A 17,777-nucleotide genomic window follows, 5' to 3' on the forward strand; every position below is an offset into this window, starting at 1 on the left:
AATGAGGACGTAAGTCCCTATTCTGCCACCCTCTGCAGTCGTCACCAAGTCCCGGGGAAGGGGCCTTCAGGAAGGCTGCCCTACAGCGGTCAGAACAGCCCTCGGCTCAGGAAATGCCAAGGAAAACCGCTGGCTTTCTCGTGAGCAGTCCCTACCCCCAGGATGACAAGTCAGAGTCGAGAAGGTCCTTAAGAGGGCTTCCTATTTTACTCGCGGTAAACTGAAGCCCAAAGCTGTGAAGCGACTGACTCAAGGGCAGTCAGCTCATGCGTGGCAACGCTAAGGCTCGAAACCCCGCCTCCTGTTCCCAGCCTGGCTCCACGTGTCACGGGGTGGAGCGAGAAGGGCTCCCACTAAGGCCAGCAATGTGGCCCCTCTCCGCCACCTCCCTTTGAGGTGTCTGATTTGACACTTTGAGGTCTGATTTGCTGCACAGACTCCACGAGGGCAGGTGGACAAAGGGAGCGAGTTTCAACTGGGCTCTTACTATGTCTACACACAGTAAGCAGTATCAAAAGCGTGTCTGAAATCACAATGCCATGCCCCCTGTGCCGGGCATCTTGCCTGCATCTTCCGTGAGGAAGGTGTCAGTCAACCCCATCTTACAGATGAGGAAAGTAGAGTCCAGAAGTGAAGGGACTTGCCCAAGAGCTCACAGCTAGTTAATGTCAGAACTGGGATTCAAACCCAGGTGTGACTACATCTAAAATACCAACATTATTGACCCCAAATCAGGTTTTCTTAGAGCAAAGGTAACTACGGTCACCCAGGACCGGAGGCAGAAACAAGCCACTGCTCAGAGCACAGGCCTTCAAGAAGCAAGCTGGGTTTTGTTGTTGTGAGTGAAGCGCCCTCTGGTGTCCTTTCTTGGTACCAGCATGAGGCCTCTCAAGAGGATCCCCTTGGGCTGAGCAGGGCTACCAGGGAGGGATTCACGGAGCCTTTCCTTCCTCTGCTTCAAGGGTCCTCTTGCTGGGGAGCAGGTGAGGAAGGGCAGCTGAGGATAAAGATGCAAACCCGACGTTCACGCGGTAATGACCGCAGAGGCTGCCACTCCGCGAGCCCATGTCAGGGGGGCTGAGGCACCTGCTTTACAGACATGCAATTCAATCCTCACAACAAGCCCTTGAGGTAGGGGCTCTCATTACCCCACTTCAAGAAGGTGAGACAAGAAAACTGAGGCACAAAGAGGTTCAACTCTGCGCCCAGGGTCTCAGCTAGTGAGTGGCAGTGCTGGTTTTACTCCCAAGTTCGTCCTCCAGGGACCCAGCCTCGCCCGTCTGCCAGCCCAGGAACACCTGAGTGTCCGTGGACAGCCCTGACCCAAGGACTCGGTACAGCTGGAGGCACAGAGACAGTGGATCTGAACAACTTCTCCAGAAAGTGGTAAAAGGACACACCAACCTTTACCACGGATTCCTCAGAGACAAGAAAATGCGGACGCGGAGGAAGAGAAAGGCCCTTAATTCTTTTTTATGTTTCCAAACTATTTCACTTGTTCAAGTATGCCTTTTACTTACAGAAACATTTTTTTATTTAAAAAAAAATTTTTTTTCAACGTTTATTTATTTTTGGGACAGAGAGAGACAGAGCATGAACGGGGGAGGGGCAGAGAGAGAGGGAGACACAGAATCGGAAACAGGCTCCAGGCTCTGAGCCATCAGCCCAGAGCCTGACGCGGGGCTCGAACTCCCGGACCGCGAGATCGTGACCTGGCTGAAGTCGGACGCTTAACCGACTGCGCCACCCAGGCGCCCCCAGAAACATTTTTTTTAAAAAGGAAAAGGACTGTGGCGTGGCGAGTCCAGACTCTGATTTTGGCTCGGGTCATGAACTCACAGTCTGTGGGTTCGAGCCCCACAGTAGGCTCTGCACTGGTGGCATGGAGCCTGCTTGGGATTCTCTGTCTCCCTGTTTCTCTACCCTTCCCCTACTCTCTCTCTCTCTCTCTCAAAAATAAATGTTAAAAAAATAATAAAATAAAAAGGAAAAGGGCCGTTTTAGGTCATAAATTTTGGTTTCAATAAACTCTTTGGGGGCACCTGGCTGGCTCAGTCGGTTAAAGCATCCGACTTTGGCTCAGGTCATGATCTTACGGTTTGTGAGTTCGAGGCCTGCATTGGGCTCTCTGCTGTCAGTGGAGAGCCCACTTGGGATCCTCTCTCTCTGCCCCTCCCCCACTCACGTTCTCTCTTCCTCTCTCTCTGTCAAAAATAAATAAACATTTTTAAAACAATAAATAAACTCTCTGTGAATTTATAAAGGAAAAGAATGCTTGATGTCTCATGATTGTGGACATGAATCTCCTGATTAATTAACTCCTCTAACCTTACCATCCTAGGAAATTAGACTTGGAAACGTTAACAAAAAGATCAAAGCAAGATCTTGGAAGGCATTAGTGGGTCTACAACTGCAGGGGATGGAAATTTTCACTATACTCTTTAGAAGTGATTATTGCTTTCTATGGCCTAGTCATTCGGTGGGCAGAGATTGGCATCACATTATTTGAACAAAATTCAACAGGATAAATGGTCCTAAAAGTCACTTTCCAAGTTAAAGTGATGCTATATAGATGACAGATAGATAGACAGAGTTCCCTATGTATACATGAATCTACACGGCTATTCATTCACACATAGAGTGAAAAGTATTATCCATCATTTGGTGTATATCTCTAAAAGTAAAACCACAGGGGACTTATACTTTCTAAAACCTGTCTTTCTATAATGTTTGACATTTTTCAATAAGCTCGTATTGGGGCGCCTGGGTGGCGCAGTCGGTTAAGCGTCCGACTTCAGCCAGGTCACGATCTCGCGGTCCGTGGGTTCGAGCCTCGTGTCGGGCTCTGGGCTGATGGCTCAGAGCCTGGAGCCTGTTTCCGATTGTGTCTCCCTCTCTCTCTGCCCCTCCCCCGTTCATGCTCTGTCTCTCTCTGTCCCAAAAATAAATAAAAAACGTTGAAAAAAAATTTTAACAAAAATAAGCTTGTATTACTCTTATAATCAGAAGAAGAAAAAAAAGCTATACAGATTTACATTTTTTTTTAATGTCAAACAGTTTATAAGACAAAGAAAAATGTACTGATTGGAGCTGGTCCCCTCCCTCTCTTGAACTCTAGGTTACTTATCTAAGAAATGGGAGGGAGTCCAGGAAGGACTCAACTGATTCTGTGGGGCCAGGGGCTTCTATGACTCAGCCCAGCCCAGGTTTTGTTTGAACAAAGGGTTTCAAATCACCCAGCCATGAGGGGTCTCTAGGGTTCTGTCTGAGAGGCAGAGGAGGAGGAGGAGAGATCTCCAGATTCTGAAAATTGCAATACTTTTCAGGGTGGGGGGGTTGAAGGACCAGAGGGGCCAGGGCCTATGACATATGACAGCCCTTTCTAGGCCCTCCTGTCCCCTCCGTGCCCCTTCTCACACCCCGAGGACAGAACTGGTTCTGAGGAGCAGGCTTTCACAGGAACAAGTCTTGCGTAACAAAGTCTGCTCCTTAGGGATCTATAATTGATGAGGGCTCCAGGCCAGGAAGCTTGGGCCTGCCAAGTGCGGGGGCAGCTGGAGGACTTGCAGAAGGCAGCAAACAGGACTGGCCTTGGACCTCCCATTTCCACCAGGAGGAGCCTGGGCCTTTCAGGACTGAAGTCCCAAATCCAGGGCCGGGCCAGGAACTCACCCCACAGAGCATTTGGCAGAATATGGTCCAAGAACATCCTGGAAAACGCACCAGAGGGTAGCGGATGCTTGCTACACATGCAGATTCCTAGGCCCCGTCTGCACTAAGATCAGGGACCAGGGAGTTCAGAGCGTCCACTGTGAGCCAGTTCTGTGCTGGGCGCTTCACACTGAGTCCCAGCTCCGTCACCTACCAGCTGCGGAAGCTGCTAACCTTGTCCCGAAGTTAAGCTGCTGTGTCCACACAACAGCAACAACAAGCAGGCACTGCTGTTACAAGGGCTTGATAAATGTGCGAGAGCACACACGCAGAGGCACGCGACCGGCCCAAAGCCTCACAGCAGTTAGAGGGGGTAGCCTTGGGGCCTGAACCTCAATCTCCCTGACTCCTGGTCAAGTGCTCTTTCCACTTCCTGTTCCAAGAACTACAAAAAGGCCTGGTTCTTCTCCAGCTCCGGGGTCTGGGTCCCAAGCTTCTCACCTCTTTTTTAAGGTACCAAAGCCTCCTAAAGGGCTATAGGAAGAAGGGGGAGCAGGTCAGCTCAGTAGGAGGAGCTGTGGGTACGGAGAAACTGGCCAACAGGGGGCGCTGGATAGGCACCGGGGCATCCAGCTTAGCTCCACCCAGCCCGGGGCCTGAGTCTCTGTTCCCAGAACACACCCTACTCTTTGCTATCTCGGTCGCAGCGTGCTTTCCCATTATCCAGTCCCCTGTGCCTCACCTGAGCAGACTCCTGCTCAGACCCCCAAATACCACCCAGTTGGCACAGGGGACCCTAAGGCCCTGACAGGGGCAATGACTTCTCTAAGGTCACACAGCACATCAACAGCACAGACAGGCCCTGGCTCACAAGAGGCAGGTTGGTGTAGTGGAAAGAATGCTGGGAGTCAGAAGATCTTGGCTCTGGTCCTGCCTCTAGGACTGACTTGCTGGTTGACCCTGGGCCAGTTGCTTAACCGCTCTGTGCCTCAGTTTCCCTCCCTACCTTAAAATAAGATTTTTGCACTCTGACATTAAGGCCCGCCTGGCTACCAAAGCTCGTGATCCGCTCCCTATCCTGACCGAAGACAACCCCGGCTTTGTAAAACCACACCTTTCCCTGAGCGCTTCCAAGGTGCCAGCCCTGTGCACGGTATTTCCCAGCCACCCTTCACCAAATCCTGTCTCCAGGCCTGAAGGGCTGGTACCACTGGCTCTCATGCATCCAGAGAGGAAAGGAGGCCCGGAGAGGCAAAGTGGCTTGCTTGTCACACGGCACAGTGGGGCAGAGCCTCTCAGGGCTCCTAGCTTGGTTTTGCTCAGCCCCACCTGGCCGAGGATTGGGAGTAAGGGCTGTGTGGGTTCAGACTCCTCAGAGTTCAAGGTCAAAGAGGATTCTAATGAACATAATGAGGAATGAAGTCAAGGCTTCCCTTTCAAATACCCAATATGGCGCCTTCTGTTGGCAGGACCTACGAACTGAGAGGTGCGGGAGCAGGACTGGGCCTTGCCCTGGGGAAGCAAGCGGCTGGATGTCCACCCATGGCCACCCCCCTCACTGCTGGGGCTAGGAAGACAATCCTGTGAAGTGACACATTTTCTTCTCTCCATTTTAAGATAAGAAAGCAGAAGCTCAGAGAGGGAATGTAATTTGTCTAAGGTCACACAGCTAGGAAGGCCCAGGATTCAAACCCAGGGCTAGCCAACTCCAAAGGCCGAGCTGTGACCTGTCTGCCACCCCAACCTACAAGGCTGGAAGATGGATGGGCCTGAGCAAGCTCTGCCATTGGTGCAGCCATCCCTGGCACCCAGACCTACCTTGTACTTGAGGCCAGACTTGAAGTAGCCCAGGAAAGTGGCTGACTCGAAGCCCTGGACCTCACGGTGCTGCACGGCTCGACCATTCAGGTAGTCGTCCAGCTGCACGGTGAAGATGGCGGCTGCCCCGCTCTCGTCCTGGCTGCACTCATTGCCTAGGGGGCGTCAGAGCAGCATGAGGCTGGCTTCCCGAAAGTGGACCCAGCCTCCCAAGGAGGAGGAGTCCTGAGCCCCCAGCACTGTCCAGGCCTGGCTGTAGAAGCTGGGCAGGCCCCTACCTTCTTTGGGCCTCAGTTAACCCCTCTGTATAAGGGGGCGGCGGGAGGCCGGACTCCACGAGTCTCCAAGAGCCCTCTCAGCTCTGACACATCCTCCTACACTCACCTCTCACTCGTTCCCCTGCACTCCCTCTCAGACCTCTAGACATGAAGTCAGGCCTGGGAGCAGTGGCTCAGTTCACAGATTAACAAAGTGAGGTGCGGAGATGGGGGGGACTTACTGAGTCCCGGAGCAGAGCAGGGGCTCCAGGCTCCTGACTCTGCAGGGCAAACCGGGGTGTGGCTGGAGCTGGACCAGGGAAGTGTGGAGGGGGCCCGGGGGCCCCAGGTCAGCCCTGCTCTGAGTGCCACGGGAACCTGTCTAACCCTCAAGACACTCCCGGGAGGTAGGGTGTGCCCTTTCCAGAGGCACTGAGTGGCCCGCCAAAGGGCAGAGCTGGGGTCTGAACGGGGGCAGGCGGGCTCTAGAGTTTCCAGACCCGCAATGTCTAGCCAAGGGGCAGGCACACGCTGGATGCTCAGCAGTCACTAAGTCTTCCTGGGGGACTGTGCCTCAAGGTCTGTGCTTTACGGGGAAGGGGTGGCCTCACCCAGCCAGTAGTGGAGGTCATACTGCAAGTTGCCATTCCTCAGCTGCACCGTCTTCAGGATGACATAGGCGTCGCCTGTGAAGAAGTCTCCATAAAGGTTAGGGGGCACGGGCACCAGGTCGAACTTCTCCACACGCCAGATCTGCAGGCCGGGCTCCTTCCCTGCCTTGAGGAACTCGGGGTGCTCCACCACCATGCTGCTGGGCTGCAAGAGACAGGCATGGCCTGAGCAGGGGCAGGAGCCTCGGTGGGGAGAGACCCCGGGGCACGAGGGAGGGTGGTTTCCAGCCCCAAGAGCATCTCACTTGAGCCTCTGAATCTCCCCACCCCTGAGGCGAGTCTACCCCCGTCTCTGTGAGCCAGCGAGCAAACAGGGCGGAGTTTAGGCTCCAAACCCTGTCCTTGACCAGAGTCTGTCTCGCCTACTCAGCTCACCGGTGATGCAGGGACAGAGGGCTCTACCTCTCTTCTCCCCTCCCTTCTTAGTGCCAATTGGATGGGACGGCTGAGGCACGGAGAGGTGAAGTGACTCTGCCAAGGACCCCCAGCTAGGAAGCGGCACAGAGAACTGCTGTAAGCCCCAAGAGCATAAGCTCTGGAACGAAAGGGAGACCCCCTCACATGGCAAGGGTAAATCTGGGGGTCCCCAGGGGTTCAGTGGGTTCCCTTCCAACACCTCAGTGGCTCCTAGAACTAGAAGGGTCCTCAGAGAGCTCATTATGCAACCCCATTCTGCAGATAGGGAAATTGAGGCCCAAATGGGGGAGGGTAGTGGCCCACGGTCACACAGCCTTTTGCTTTTGCTCTTTGGAAGATTTCCCATACCCCATCCATGTCCCCATCACCCTCCCAAGAAGGGCCTAGATGACTGAGCCCAAGTGGCCTCCTGCGCTGTCTGCCTCCTCCCTCCTGCCCCCCCAACGTCCCACCCCCAAATTCCATTTCTTGGAAAAGGTGGAGAGGACGCAGCCGGGGTCTGCAGGAGCCTGTTGGAGAGGAGGCGGTCAAGGATCGGGGGAAGGACATCAGACATGCACAGGGGCTAGAGATGGGGCAGAGGCAGGATGGTTAGCCTGGAGCTGGAGGGCAGAAATCAGCAGGCACAGGTCACCTCGGGCCGGAGGACGGATCTAAGAGAAACCAGATGGGGGGAACGCAGGCAGAGGGGTGGAGAAACACAAAGGGAAAACAGGAGAGAGGAGGAGAAACCAGACAGGACAGAAGAGACAACAGAGAAGGGAGAATAAATAATAGGAATGAGCATAAGCAGGCAGAAGTGAGATCATACAAGAAAGAGGGGGGAAATCCTGGACAGGGAGAGAGAAATCAGACAAGAAAGAGGTATCTGAAATGAAATCAGAAATCAGAAGAGGGGAGAGAAATCAGGCAGACAGAAAGAGAAATTAGACCAGGAAAAGGAGCAGTCAGGAGGGGAACAAGAAATCCGGCCAAGGTGAGGTTAGCCTCTAGGGAGGGAAACAGCCAGGCCCCCTGAGGCTCCCACCCCCTTCCACCGGAGCCCCGGAAGCAGCAAGAGATACTTACAAAGCAACAAAACAGTTTTTCCATTCTAGACCTGAATTACTCCCCTTTTCCTAGCGCTGTATCTGCAAGAACTTACAATAGAGAGTTACTCCGGGAGCCCCGGGCCCCCCGGGCACTCACCCGCGCCTCGGGCACCCGCCCCTGGGACGCCCTTGCCTGGGACGCCCCCCGCGACGCGGTGGCCGCGCGAGCCAGCGGCGACAGCGCGCACAGCGCCAGGACCAGCGCGCAGAGCAGCGCAGGTACGGAGTGGTGCGGCGCCATGGCAGCGACGGCGGCAGAAGACCCCAGCCCGCAGCCGCCCCTGGGTCACCGACCCTTTATAGCCGCCTGCCCTTCCCACTCAAGCCGGGACCGCCCCTCAGGGAGGGCGCGGGGCCCCGGAGGGGCGGGGATTTGGCCGGGCGGTTGGAGACAGGAGGGATTCAACCCGGACCGACCCAACCGGGCGTGGCTGCCCCTTCACTCCTGCTCCGGGGCGGCAACGAAGCAACCGGCCCAGGGAATTCAGCAGGCGCCCACGCAATGCACACTACATGGGTGCGTGCAGGCACCAAAGGCGGGGAACCCAGCTCGGCCTCCTGTGTGCCCCACACGAGCCCCCTCCCCTCTCTGCCCCTGACATCTCCAGTAAAACGATAACAGGAACTTCTATTTTGTGAACGCTTTCCCAGCACCTCACGACATCCTTTACAGTGCAGGTCCTATGAACAGCCCCACTTGACAGAGGGGAAAACTGAGTGCAGGGTGGTCAAGCAACTTGCGCACAACTAGGAAAAGGTACAGCCCAGATTTGAACCCAGGCAGTCTGGGGGAGAGGCCCACCTAGGCCGCCTGCAGCTGCGCCTAGCTGGGGGCAGGAGGGCAGGGGGCTTGCCTTCACTGCACCGGGGAGCAAGCAAGACTCCCGGGGGCTGGGTAGAGCTCTCCAGTCCTGAGATTGCACACGCTACTCTACTTGAGACCGCCCTTGTTTCCTTCTTTTAAAAAGTGTTTCTTTTGGGGCGCCTGGGTGGCGCAGTCGGTTAAGCGTCCGACTTCAGCCAGGTCACGATCTCGCGGTCCGGGAGTTCGAGCCCCGCGTCAGGCTCTGGGCTGATGGCTCAGAGCCTGGAGCCTGTTTCCGATTCTGTGTCTCCCTCTCTCTCTGCCCCTCCCCCGTTCATGCTCTGTCTCTCTCTGTCCCAAAAATAAATAAACGTTGAAAAAAAAATTAAAAAAAAAAAGTGTTTCTTTTTATCACAACCTACAACCACCTATTTGTACAAAGTTGTTCCCCGTCAACCCCACTCACTGCTCCCCAGAAACAACCACTTCTATCTACCCACTCTGGGCTGGCTGATGCTTGCAGGGCTCACCTTCAAGCCCTTATTCTTGTCGTTGGTGGTGGTGGTTCTGAGGGTTTGTTTGTTTGTTTTATGGGGTTTGGGGGAGGGGACCCAGAGGGTTCTTTTTTCACTTTAAGGTCTTATCTATTGGCTCCCCTGGGCCGGGGGGGGGGGGGGGGGGGAGGCAAGGATTCAAGTCTCTTCCCCACTCCCAGGCTCCCTTCCCACCCCTTCACTGTCCCGCTAGAGGCACCCAGTCATTGGGTTCAGACAAGTGCTATTCTGGCTCACGCAGGCCTGCTTCCCACCTCCACCAACCCCTCTCTCTTCCCTCCCCCAACTCTGCTGGACCCACTTCTCTGTTTCCAGATTCTCTTCCCTTCCTCTCTCCTAATAGCCTAGTGCAATGAGAGGAAGAGAACTGGGGAGCTGGAGACCTGGGTTTGATCCCCGCCTCTACTGTGTGTAAGGTACTTCATGCCTCAGTCTCCTCATCTACTAAATGGGTACAGTAGTTACTGAGGATTAAATCAGTCTGTGTGTATGAAAAGGGCCTGGCCTGCAACTAGGTAAACGGGAGCTCCTGTCCCCATTCCTACAAAGCCATGGTCACCTATCCCAGCTCCCAATGGAGCCCAGTTTCTATTGAATCAGGCTGAAGTTTACCCTGTACCACCCACAACTTCCTCCCACTTAAGGGGGTCTGTAGTTCAGATAAAGAGCTAAGGGAACACACAGAGAGAAGGCAATTCAGACTGTAGGGATTACTAGAAGACTTCATGAAAAAAAAAAAGGACTTGTGCCCCAGGCCTCAAAGAGCAAGGAGGAGGCAGATTGAGAATAAAAGACATTCTAGGGGAGGGGACAGCCTGGGCAAAGGACAAGCAAACACAGGCCACATCCAGTGAGTACGCAGGGGTCCAGTCTGAGACACAGGGAACAAGAGGAGATGAGAGGCTGGCAAGGGTCACAGGGGCCCTGGAGCCCCACAAGAGTCTGCAACTTATCCCAGTGTCTGCGGGGAGCCACAGAGAGATGCCCGAGGGCTCAGGGCTGTGTGCCTAGGCCCTGGCCTGCAGAGGCTGAATTCAGGGCTCTTCCCTCTCCCTGGAGATTTGGAGGATTATAAACCTCCCCCAGTTCCCAGATGCTCTCCACTTAAGCATAAACCGGTTTCACCTCTCTGCATAGCAATTTAGCTCTGTGAATTCGAAAGACACAAGGCCACAGAAGTCCCACTTCCTTCAGTATTCCTTACAGAGAAACACCAAAATATACGTGCAAGAATGTTCACTGAAGCATTGTTCGAAGAAAACTGGAAAGGACCCAAATGTCCTGGTTAAATAAATTATGGAGCCGCCATACAATAGACCACTCTGCAGCTGTGAAAAAAGAATGAGCTAGCTCTGATTGTGCCTGGCACACAGTAGGCACACAGTAAGCAGAGAGAGACCTCTAAGCGCAAAAGGAAGCAAATTGTACGAGGACGATCGTATGACTCCTCGCCTCTTTTTTATAAGGGTGGTGGTTTTTGCATGCATCCTTCAAAAGTCAAGGAGGGTAAACACTAAACTGTCAAGGCAGTGTGCTTGAAAGGGGACAGACCAAGGGGGAGACTTTCACTTGCAAATCCTACTGTGCCTGCCTGAGGCTGGGGTCACTGCAGTCAGCCTGGGAGGACACCTAAGGGTGATGAAAACATTCCAACCCTAGATAATGGTGATGATCACACAACAGAAAAATCTACTAAAAATCGGACTCCTAAACACTCACAATGGGTAAATTGTTACCGTATAGAAGTTACACCTCAATCTACTCACCTGAAAATAAAACTAGCTGTAGGGTTTAAAACTATTTCCAGGTATGTATCCATGATAGTTTTTGTTTCTTTTAAAAAAGAAATAATACCACTGAAAATATACTTAAAGTAATGCCCACTCATTGGACAGTCCAGAAAAGACAAACGAGTAGGGAGAAGAAATCTCATCATCCCAGCCCCCAGAGTGAAAGTGAGTTGGCAGCTGGCCCAGCTGAGCGGTCCCTTCTGGAAGAGTAGCCCTGACCTGGCCAGTTGGTGATTCACAGAGGGCTGCTGTGGCTTGGCCTTGGCCCCGGGGGGGTCACCGACTACCAGCCCAGGGTCCCTGGCCCCCAGGTTACTGATTACCAAGGCCCTACAGCTCTGGAGCCTGGGTCCTCAGCACTGGAGACCTGGTGAAGAGACCCTGACCCCAGCCTCTGGGGAGCCCGCAGCCTGGAAACTCTTGCTACAGGGCAGTGATGTGTGTGGGCTGTGATGGGGCAATGTGGTCTCACACTGCTCCCCGCCTGGAAGACGATGTATGAGTTCAGGACAGTGGGGGATCTCAGTGCAAAAGAAAGACCCCTAGGTAAAAATGAAGAGGCCCAAGTGCTAGACCTGCTTCTGCCACTGACTTCTTGGATGACTTTGCATAAGTCGCTGTCCCTGTCTGGGCCTCGAGTCTCCATATGCCCTATGCACTGGGGCAGCATGCTCTAAGATGCCTTCCTGGCGGCAGCATTCCCAGAAACTGTCTGTGCAACCATATCCCGAACCTACACATCTGTGAGCCTCAGTGTTCCCATCTGTGAAATGGGGGCATTGGACCAGCTCACCTCCACAGGACCCTCTCATTCAGACGGTCCAGGGCCCCTAAGCTGCAGAAGGAGGCACCACCATCACCGATGGCAGCATGCCATCTCACCTCTGGGTCCAGACATCTCTGGGACAAGAGAGGGAGGAAAGGCAGGCAGGGTCCAATATGGAGTCTCCTTACAGCAACCAGAGGAAACAGGCATTGGAGTTCCCATGTCACAGATGGGGAAACAGACTCCACAAGTTTCAGTCACTTGCTCAGGGCCACTCAGCTGGAGAGAGGCACCGCTGAGACTCAAACACACATCGGGCTGGCTCTAATCCCCAAGCGCTGTCTGGGGAGACGAGGCAGAACCCTCCAGGTATCATCCAGCCTAGGCAGGGAGCGGCAGTGACCCCCGCAGTCGCTAAGCCAATCAAGGCCAGGCCAGCCCCGACAGCCAGCAATCTCTGAGGCAGTCAACCTCGCCCCCTTCCCCACACACCTCCCAGGCTGGGGCAGGGGGTCACAGGAAAGTCTGCTAGGCCCCCCGCACACCTGTATGAGTACCCAGGACAAAGGCATGTCCTAGGAAGACCCCCAGGCTGTGGCCACTGAGCAGACGGACTCTGCCACTCATAGACACTCGGGTCGGGCCTGGTTTCTCTGACTCGGGAGGTAGCCTGGCTCTGCCACCACTTGTCCGGAGAGCACATGTCCTAGTTCCTGCTCTCCTCTGGAACTCACACGTCCCTTTGACCTTTGATCTTGGGTGTTCCTGGTTCCTGCCCGGAGCCGCGCACACAGTAGGCAGCTTTTCAGTGTCTTCCGCAGGAAGGAGTTATACAACCATGTCCCTCCCCTGTCACTAGACCCCCCTCAACTAGCTTGGCCCTGCTCCCTGTGTGACCTCAAGCTGGTCTTCCTGTCTCTCTGGGCCTCCCAGGGCAGCTACCAGAGACTGGAGGAGGCGGCCTCGCCCTCCGCCCCCGGCCACTGTGTACAAAAGGCCTTGGTCGGGCCTGGAAGACGCCACCCTGTTCTTTTCTCTTCACCCCAAACACTGTTGTTCTTGATTTCTCAGGCAGCCGGCCACTCCTGGGAAGCCCTCACTTGGAGCTTGTTTGCTTTCTGGCTCACTGCTGTTATCTGGGTCCTCCTGGGAACACCCACCCCTCTGGCCCAGGATTTTGCTAATTGGGACAATAGTCAGTAAACAGAGAGGCCAGTTATAAAACCCAGTGAAACTGAGCAGGGCCTCCGTGAGGTGTGGGGAGCCTGTGGCCTTGAAAGAACACGCGTTTCAGAACCTGGGAAACTCAGCTCCTGTGATTAGGGCCTCAGCTTCCTTATCTATAAAATGGGAGGATAACACCTGGCTCACAGAGAATCGAGGAAGCCCAGAGGCCTGACACACAGGAAGAGCCCCCCGCAAAGTCAGCATCCTTCTCCCTGAACTGCCTGGTTTCTTTGCACAGAGGCCTCTGTTCAGCATGGAGACATCATGTGCGAGCAGTGTGGGGGTGTGGTGCAGGAGAAAGCTTACAGGTTTGACAGCCTCTTGAGTTGAGCTGTGTGACCTGGGAAAGGTTACTTTCCCTCTGAGCCTTGGGTCTGTAAATAGGGATAGGGAGGCCCGGTTCAGAATGGTTGGGAGCTCTGGAGCCAGAATGCTGGCGTGAGTTACGCAGAGAAGGACTCGTGAGCAGCCATGTTCATTAGTCCATCCTCTTCGTAGACAATGACTCCAAGGACAAGACTGTCACTTCTCAGAGTCACACAGCAAGTACCTGGCAGGGCAGACCTAGAACCCAGCTCTCGACTCCCAGGTCCAGAGCTGAAGCCTGAGCCCGTGACAGGATAGAGCTCCCTGGAAGAACCAGCTGAACCTCTGCCTTGGCCCAGTCTACCACGGGTGTGGACAGCTGTTGGGGAGACGGCCAGTAAGGCTTGGCTGACGCCACCTCCAAGAGACCAACGATCTCAGGGACTGAAGCCACTGGCCTTTTTCCAGCTTCCGGAGGTAACCCCACCTAGTGCTGAGAACCAAGATGGGACATTTAGAGGGGGCCTGGCCGCACCACTTCCTGACCCCGTGCCCTGGAAGCAGCCAGATTTGGCCACGGCCGTGGCCCAGCATCCTTCCTGCCAGGGTCCACTTCTCAGTCTGTCTCCCCTTCCCCAGGGGAGGAGCTGGCCCTGGGAGGCTTGGCAGGCCAGCGGCTGGGGTTGTAAACAGTGACAAAAACTGTATCCCAGCCCCTTTGGCACTCCACAGCCCACCAATAGGGGAGACCCGGGCACAGACACAAATGTGCAGCAGGACAAAGAGGGCCCAACTGCAGGCATTGTAGCCATGGGGCCCAGTAGAAGACACAGACACGGTCTCCATCTGCAAACCTCTAGGGAGGCAGGGCCTGTGAGGCCCGAACCAGAGCCAGAATGAGCAGAAGCCATGGGAGGCAGCCCCCTGCTCCACAGAGGAAGGGCTTTCCAAGAGGGAGAAAAACCATGTGCATGATTGTGGAAAGAGCACCTGCCAGGAAAATCTGGGTTTGAATCCCTGACCTAGCACTTCCTAGCTGTGTGCCTTTGAGCGAGTGGCTTCTGCTCTCCGGGCCTCAATTTCCTCATCTGTAAAATGGGGATTATAATACCTCCTTCCTAGGGTTGCTGTGAGAATTCAGTAAGGTAAGATACACTCAAGGCTGAGTGAAATGTTGGGCATACAGTAGGCAGCTATTAAAAAACGCTTTGGTCATCGTGTGCTGGTGGCATGGGTAGGTGTCTCTCTGAGACTGAAGTTCCTTATTTATAAAATTGGGGTAAAAATACCTTTCTCAAAGGCAAGTGGAGGGGACTGAATGCGAGCATAAATGTGGAAGATTCTAAGACCATGCCCAGCATAAAACTCATGTTCAAAAACGCCACTTTCTTTCCTCCTCTTCTGGAGAAGTAATGAGCCGCCCGGTGGTGACCCAGCCAAGGGGACTCAGGTGACAAATGAACCAACTCATCTCTAAGGACCCTTCGGGCCCTGGGATCTAGGATTCTGAAAGAAACGGCAAAGGCAAATAATGTTTGTGCATTTGGCCAAGTCTGCGGGTCAAGTTGATCTTTCACTACGATCCACCAGGAACCTTAGAAGCTCCCTAGGCTAATAATCATGCTGGGAACAATGACAACAGGACATCAGAAGATAGTGACATGTCCCTTCTGCTGCAGGCTCCAAACGAAGCCCTCCTTTGTCCCTGAGCCTGGCACAGCCAGCCACGGCCAAGACTTCCATGTGCTGGGCTCAGGCAAGAAGCACGAGCCTATCCACCTGGGTATCAGTCTACATCCTGCAGGCAGAACTCTCAAGAAACACAAATGCAGCAGGTGTGGGGCAGAGGAGAGATGACAGAGTCCGTGAGCGGAGGCCAAGCCCTCATGAGCTCAGGACACCAAGAATGACCAGCAGGGTGAAGACTGTACAACCTCGTATTGAACAGAGCACAGGGCAATGCCCAGTGTGAGTCTGAACAGCCCAGATCCCCACCACAAGGGCACTTGGGAACGTGGCCTTTCTTCAGTGCTTCAGTTTCCTCCTCTATAAAATGGGGTGATGATTCCTACCCTGTAAGGTGTCTGGGAGGATTGAAGGAGCCGCTGGCACCAGGCTTGGCATGCAGCAGGTGTTCAATAACCGTAACATCCAAAGACAAACTCCCGGCCTATGTCCAGGCCCTGTATACACACAGCTCACCGGCCGCATATCCACCCCTCAACCTCTACCTCTGTGTCCTTCTATGCAAAACAGGAGAGGGCTGGGGGGCCCAGCCAAGGCCCAGAGACTCAGAATGGTTGCTGATGCCAGGGATGGGGAGGCATCTCAGGAGAGGGCCTCCAGCCAGCACCTAAAGAGCCCACTTTGCCTTCCAGCCGCCATGAGTCTCTCCTCATGACACCCTGCCCTCTTTTCTGGTCTGCCCTCACCAGAAAGAACAAGGGCTCTGGAGTCACCATCTGATCCTAGTCCTATCACTCATTATCTGGTGACCCTGAGCAAGTGACTCAACCTCTCTGAGCCTATGTCCTTGAGTACAGAGTGGTCAGATGATCTCACAGGCTTGCCAAAACCTGATCCTAGTCAAAGTCAGTTATGGAAAAATTCCTAAGTCCATAGCATGATGAGAGATTCTTTGCAATTTGGCTCAAACTTTTACCCACCATAGAACTTCCAGAGATGCAAAGATATTTTTTGTTGCTACTAATCCTTTTAATTGTAATAGTTTTGTGGGGTTTTTTTTTTAAATACTTTCCCCTCTTAAACATAAGCAGAGGTATAATAGTGGAATGTTTTTGTTCCTTTTCCAGCCCAGAAAATAATCACAACCAGCTGGAAGAATTAAACAAGATTCAGCACATACTACCCAATGGCCGGCACAGTCGGGCTCCGGAATGGGTGCTGTCTTCTCTCCGGGCTTCACCTGCATCCAGGCACCTGCCCAGTGACCAGCATCACCCTGCAGGCATCTGTCCCTCCGGGGACTCCGGGAACCCTCGGTGACACTGTGGCCTAACCACAGTCATCCCACCAAGACACAGCAGGAGGGCTGAAGCCAGAGCTGATGTGCTCCACCCTACACACTCTGTGCCTCACAACCCCACACCCTACTTCCCAACCTCACATCCCAGGACTGTGCTAGGTCAGGGTCTCCATCTGTCCTCGGGAACCACTACACCAGCTTCCTCGCTGCCATTATCCATAGAGATCGCATCACTGCTTACTGAAGACCCTTCCATGGCCCCCAGCGCGGACTGGAAGTCAGGACCCCCAAGCGTGGCCTTTCAGGCCCTCCATGCTCTTTCAGCCTCGTCACCCACTGACTCCTCCAGCAACACTCTCTGGGCCACCTAAACGTGCCTCTAGATGCCAATTTCCGGACTCTAGAAGAGCTGGGGTCTAGCCTCAGCTCTGCCTCTGTGTGACCTTGCCTCTCGGAGCCTCGGGCTCCTCATCAGGCTTTTGGGGCTCCTGTGCAGACCAGACAAGATAAGGCGGTGAGCGCCAGGCGCCAGGGGGCTCAGGAAGTGCTAGCCTGGAGCCGCCCTCCAGGCACCTGCAGCCTCTCCTTGCCCTCCCGCAGCAGCTGGTGGCTATCTGCTTCTCAGCCCCAGCAGCTGTGCGTGCTCTCTCCTAAGTCCCCGGAATGCAGACGTGCTTGCAGCCAGCAGCGGCAGCCAGAGGGGGAAGCAGGAGGGAGGGTGGCTTAGAGGAAAATCACTGGGGTCTGGCCCAGCCAACGTTGGTGCTCACAGCTGCCTCTGAAAGAAGCGGGGGCCCGGCAGGCTCTTTCTGAGCCAGGGACTTGGTCCCAAGCCTTGACCCCTGTCTGAGCTCACAGGGTGGTAGGGGGTACCCTGGGCCCCACTCCTCCCGGACACTCCCACTCTCTGGCATCCAAAGAGACAGGAAGGAGGAGGCAAAAAACAGACAGGCCTTTGTGAGAAGACACAATTGGCTCCTGCTGCTTCGTGCCGGAGCCCCAGGCACTGACACGGAAAGGGTCCCTCCGTGACCCAGGAGCCTGCTCCATTGCTACGTCTCAAGCCCTATGTCCCAGCACCCTGTACACCATGTTCTCTGTGCCCCATACCAGACCTGTGGTCCTCATACCTTGTCCTGCGTGCGCCCCCTGATGCGCGTTCCATGCGCTGCGTCCCATGTCACTTACACCTTACATCATGCTCCATACACCAGGTCACACAGTTGTCTGATGCCCTCTGCTCTACATACCAGCTTTCGAAACACCAGGTCCTGTCCCTTGAAAGTGTGTGCCACAAACCTTGCGCTAAGTCCGTGAAAGGTGTCCCCAACTCCGCGATTCCCATCTCTAGTGTAATGATTAAGGAGGCCAGACTCCCAGCCCTTCCGACTGTTGCCTATTTGACTGAGAGAAGTTACCTCCATAGTTGGTGCCTCGG

At 54.4% G+C, this 17,777-nt stretch overlaps 1 protein-coding gene across 3 annotated transcripts in view; it reads right to left on the bottom strand.

The window, feature by feature from the left end:
• Positions 1-17,777, bottom strand: part of GSN (gelsolin) — a 53,865-nt gene that overhangs the window by 19,373 nt on the left and 16,715 nt on the right. Inside the window, exons 3-5 of one of the 3 annotated variants that reach the window (XM_047830887.1) lie at positions 7,883-7,953; positions 6,338-6,542; positions 5,470-5,624 (exon numbers count right to left, since the gene is read on the bottom strand). In XM_047830887.1, the coding sequence (XP_047686843.1) occupies positions 5,470-5,624; positions 6,338-6,542; positions 7,883-7,906 (384 nt within the window). In that variant the 5' untranslated portion in view covers positions 7,907-7,953. Of the gene's footprint in view, positions 1-5,469; positions 5,625-6,337; positions 6,543-7,882; positions 7,954-8,002; positions 8,204-17,777 lie in introns of those variants that run through there. The other 2 variants (XM_047830886.1, XM_047830888.1) reach the window with 2 other exon arrangements.

This window comes from Prionailurus viverrinus, chromosome D4, assembly GCF_022837055.1.
Source record: "Prionailurus viverrinus isolate Anna chromosome D4, UM_Priviv_1.0, whole genome shotgun sequence".
NCBI lineage: Eukaryota > Metazoa > Chordata > Mammalia > Carnivora > Felidae > Prionailurus > Prionailurus viverrinus.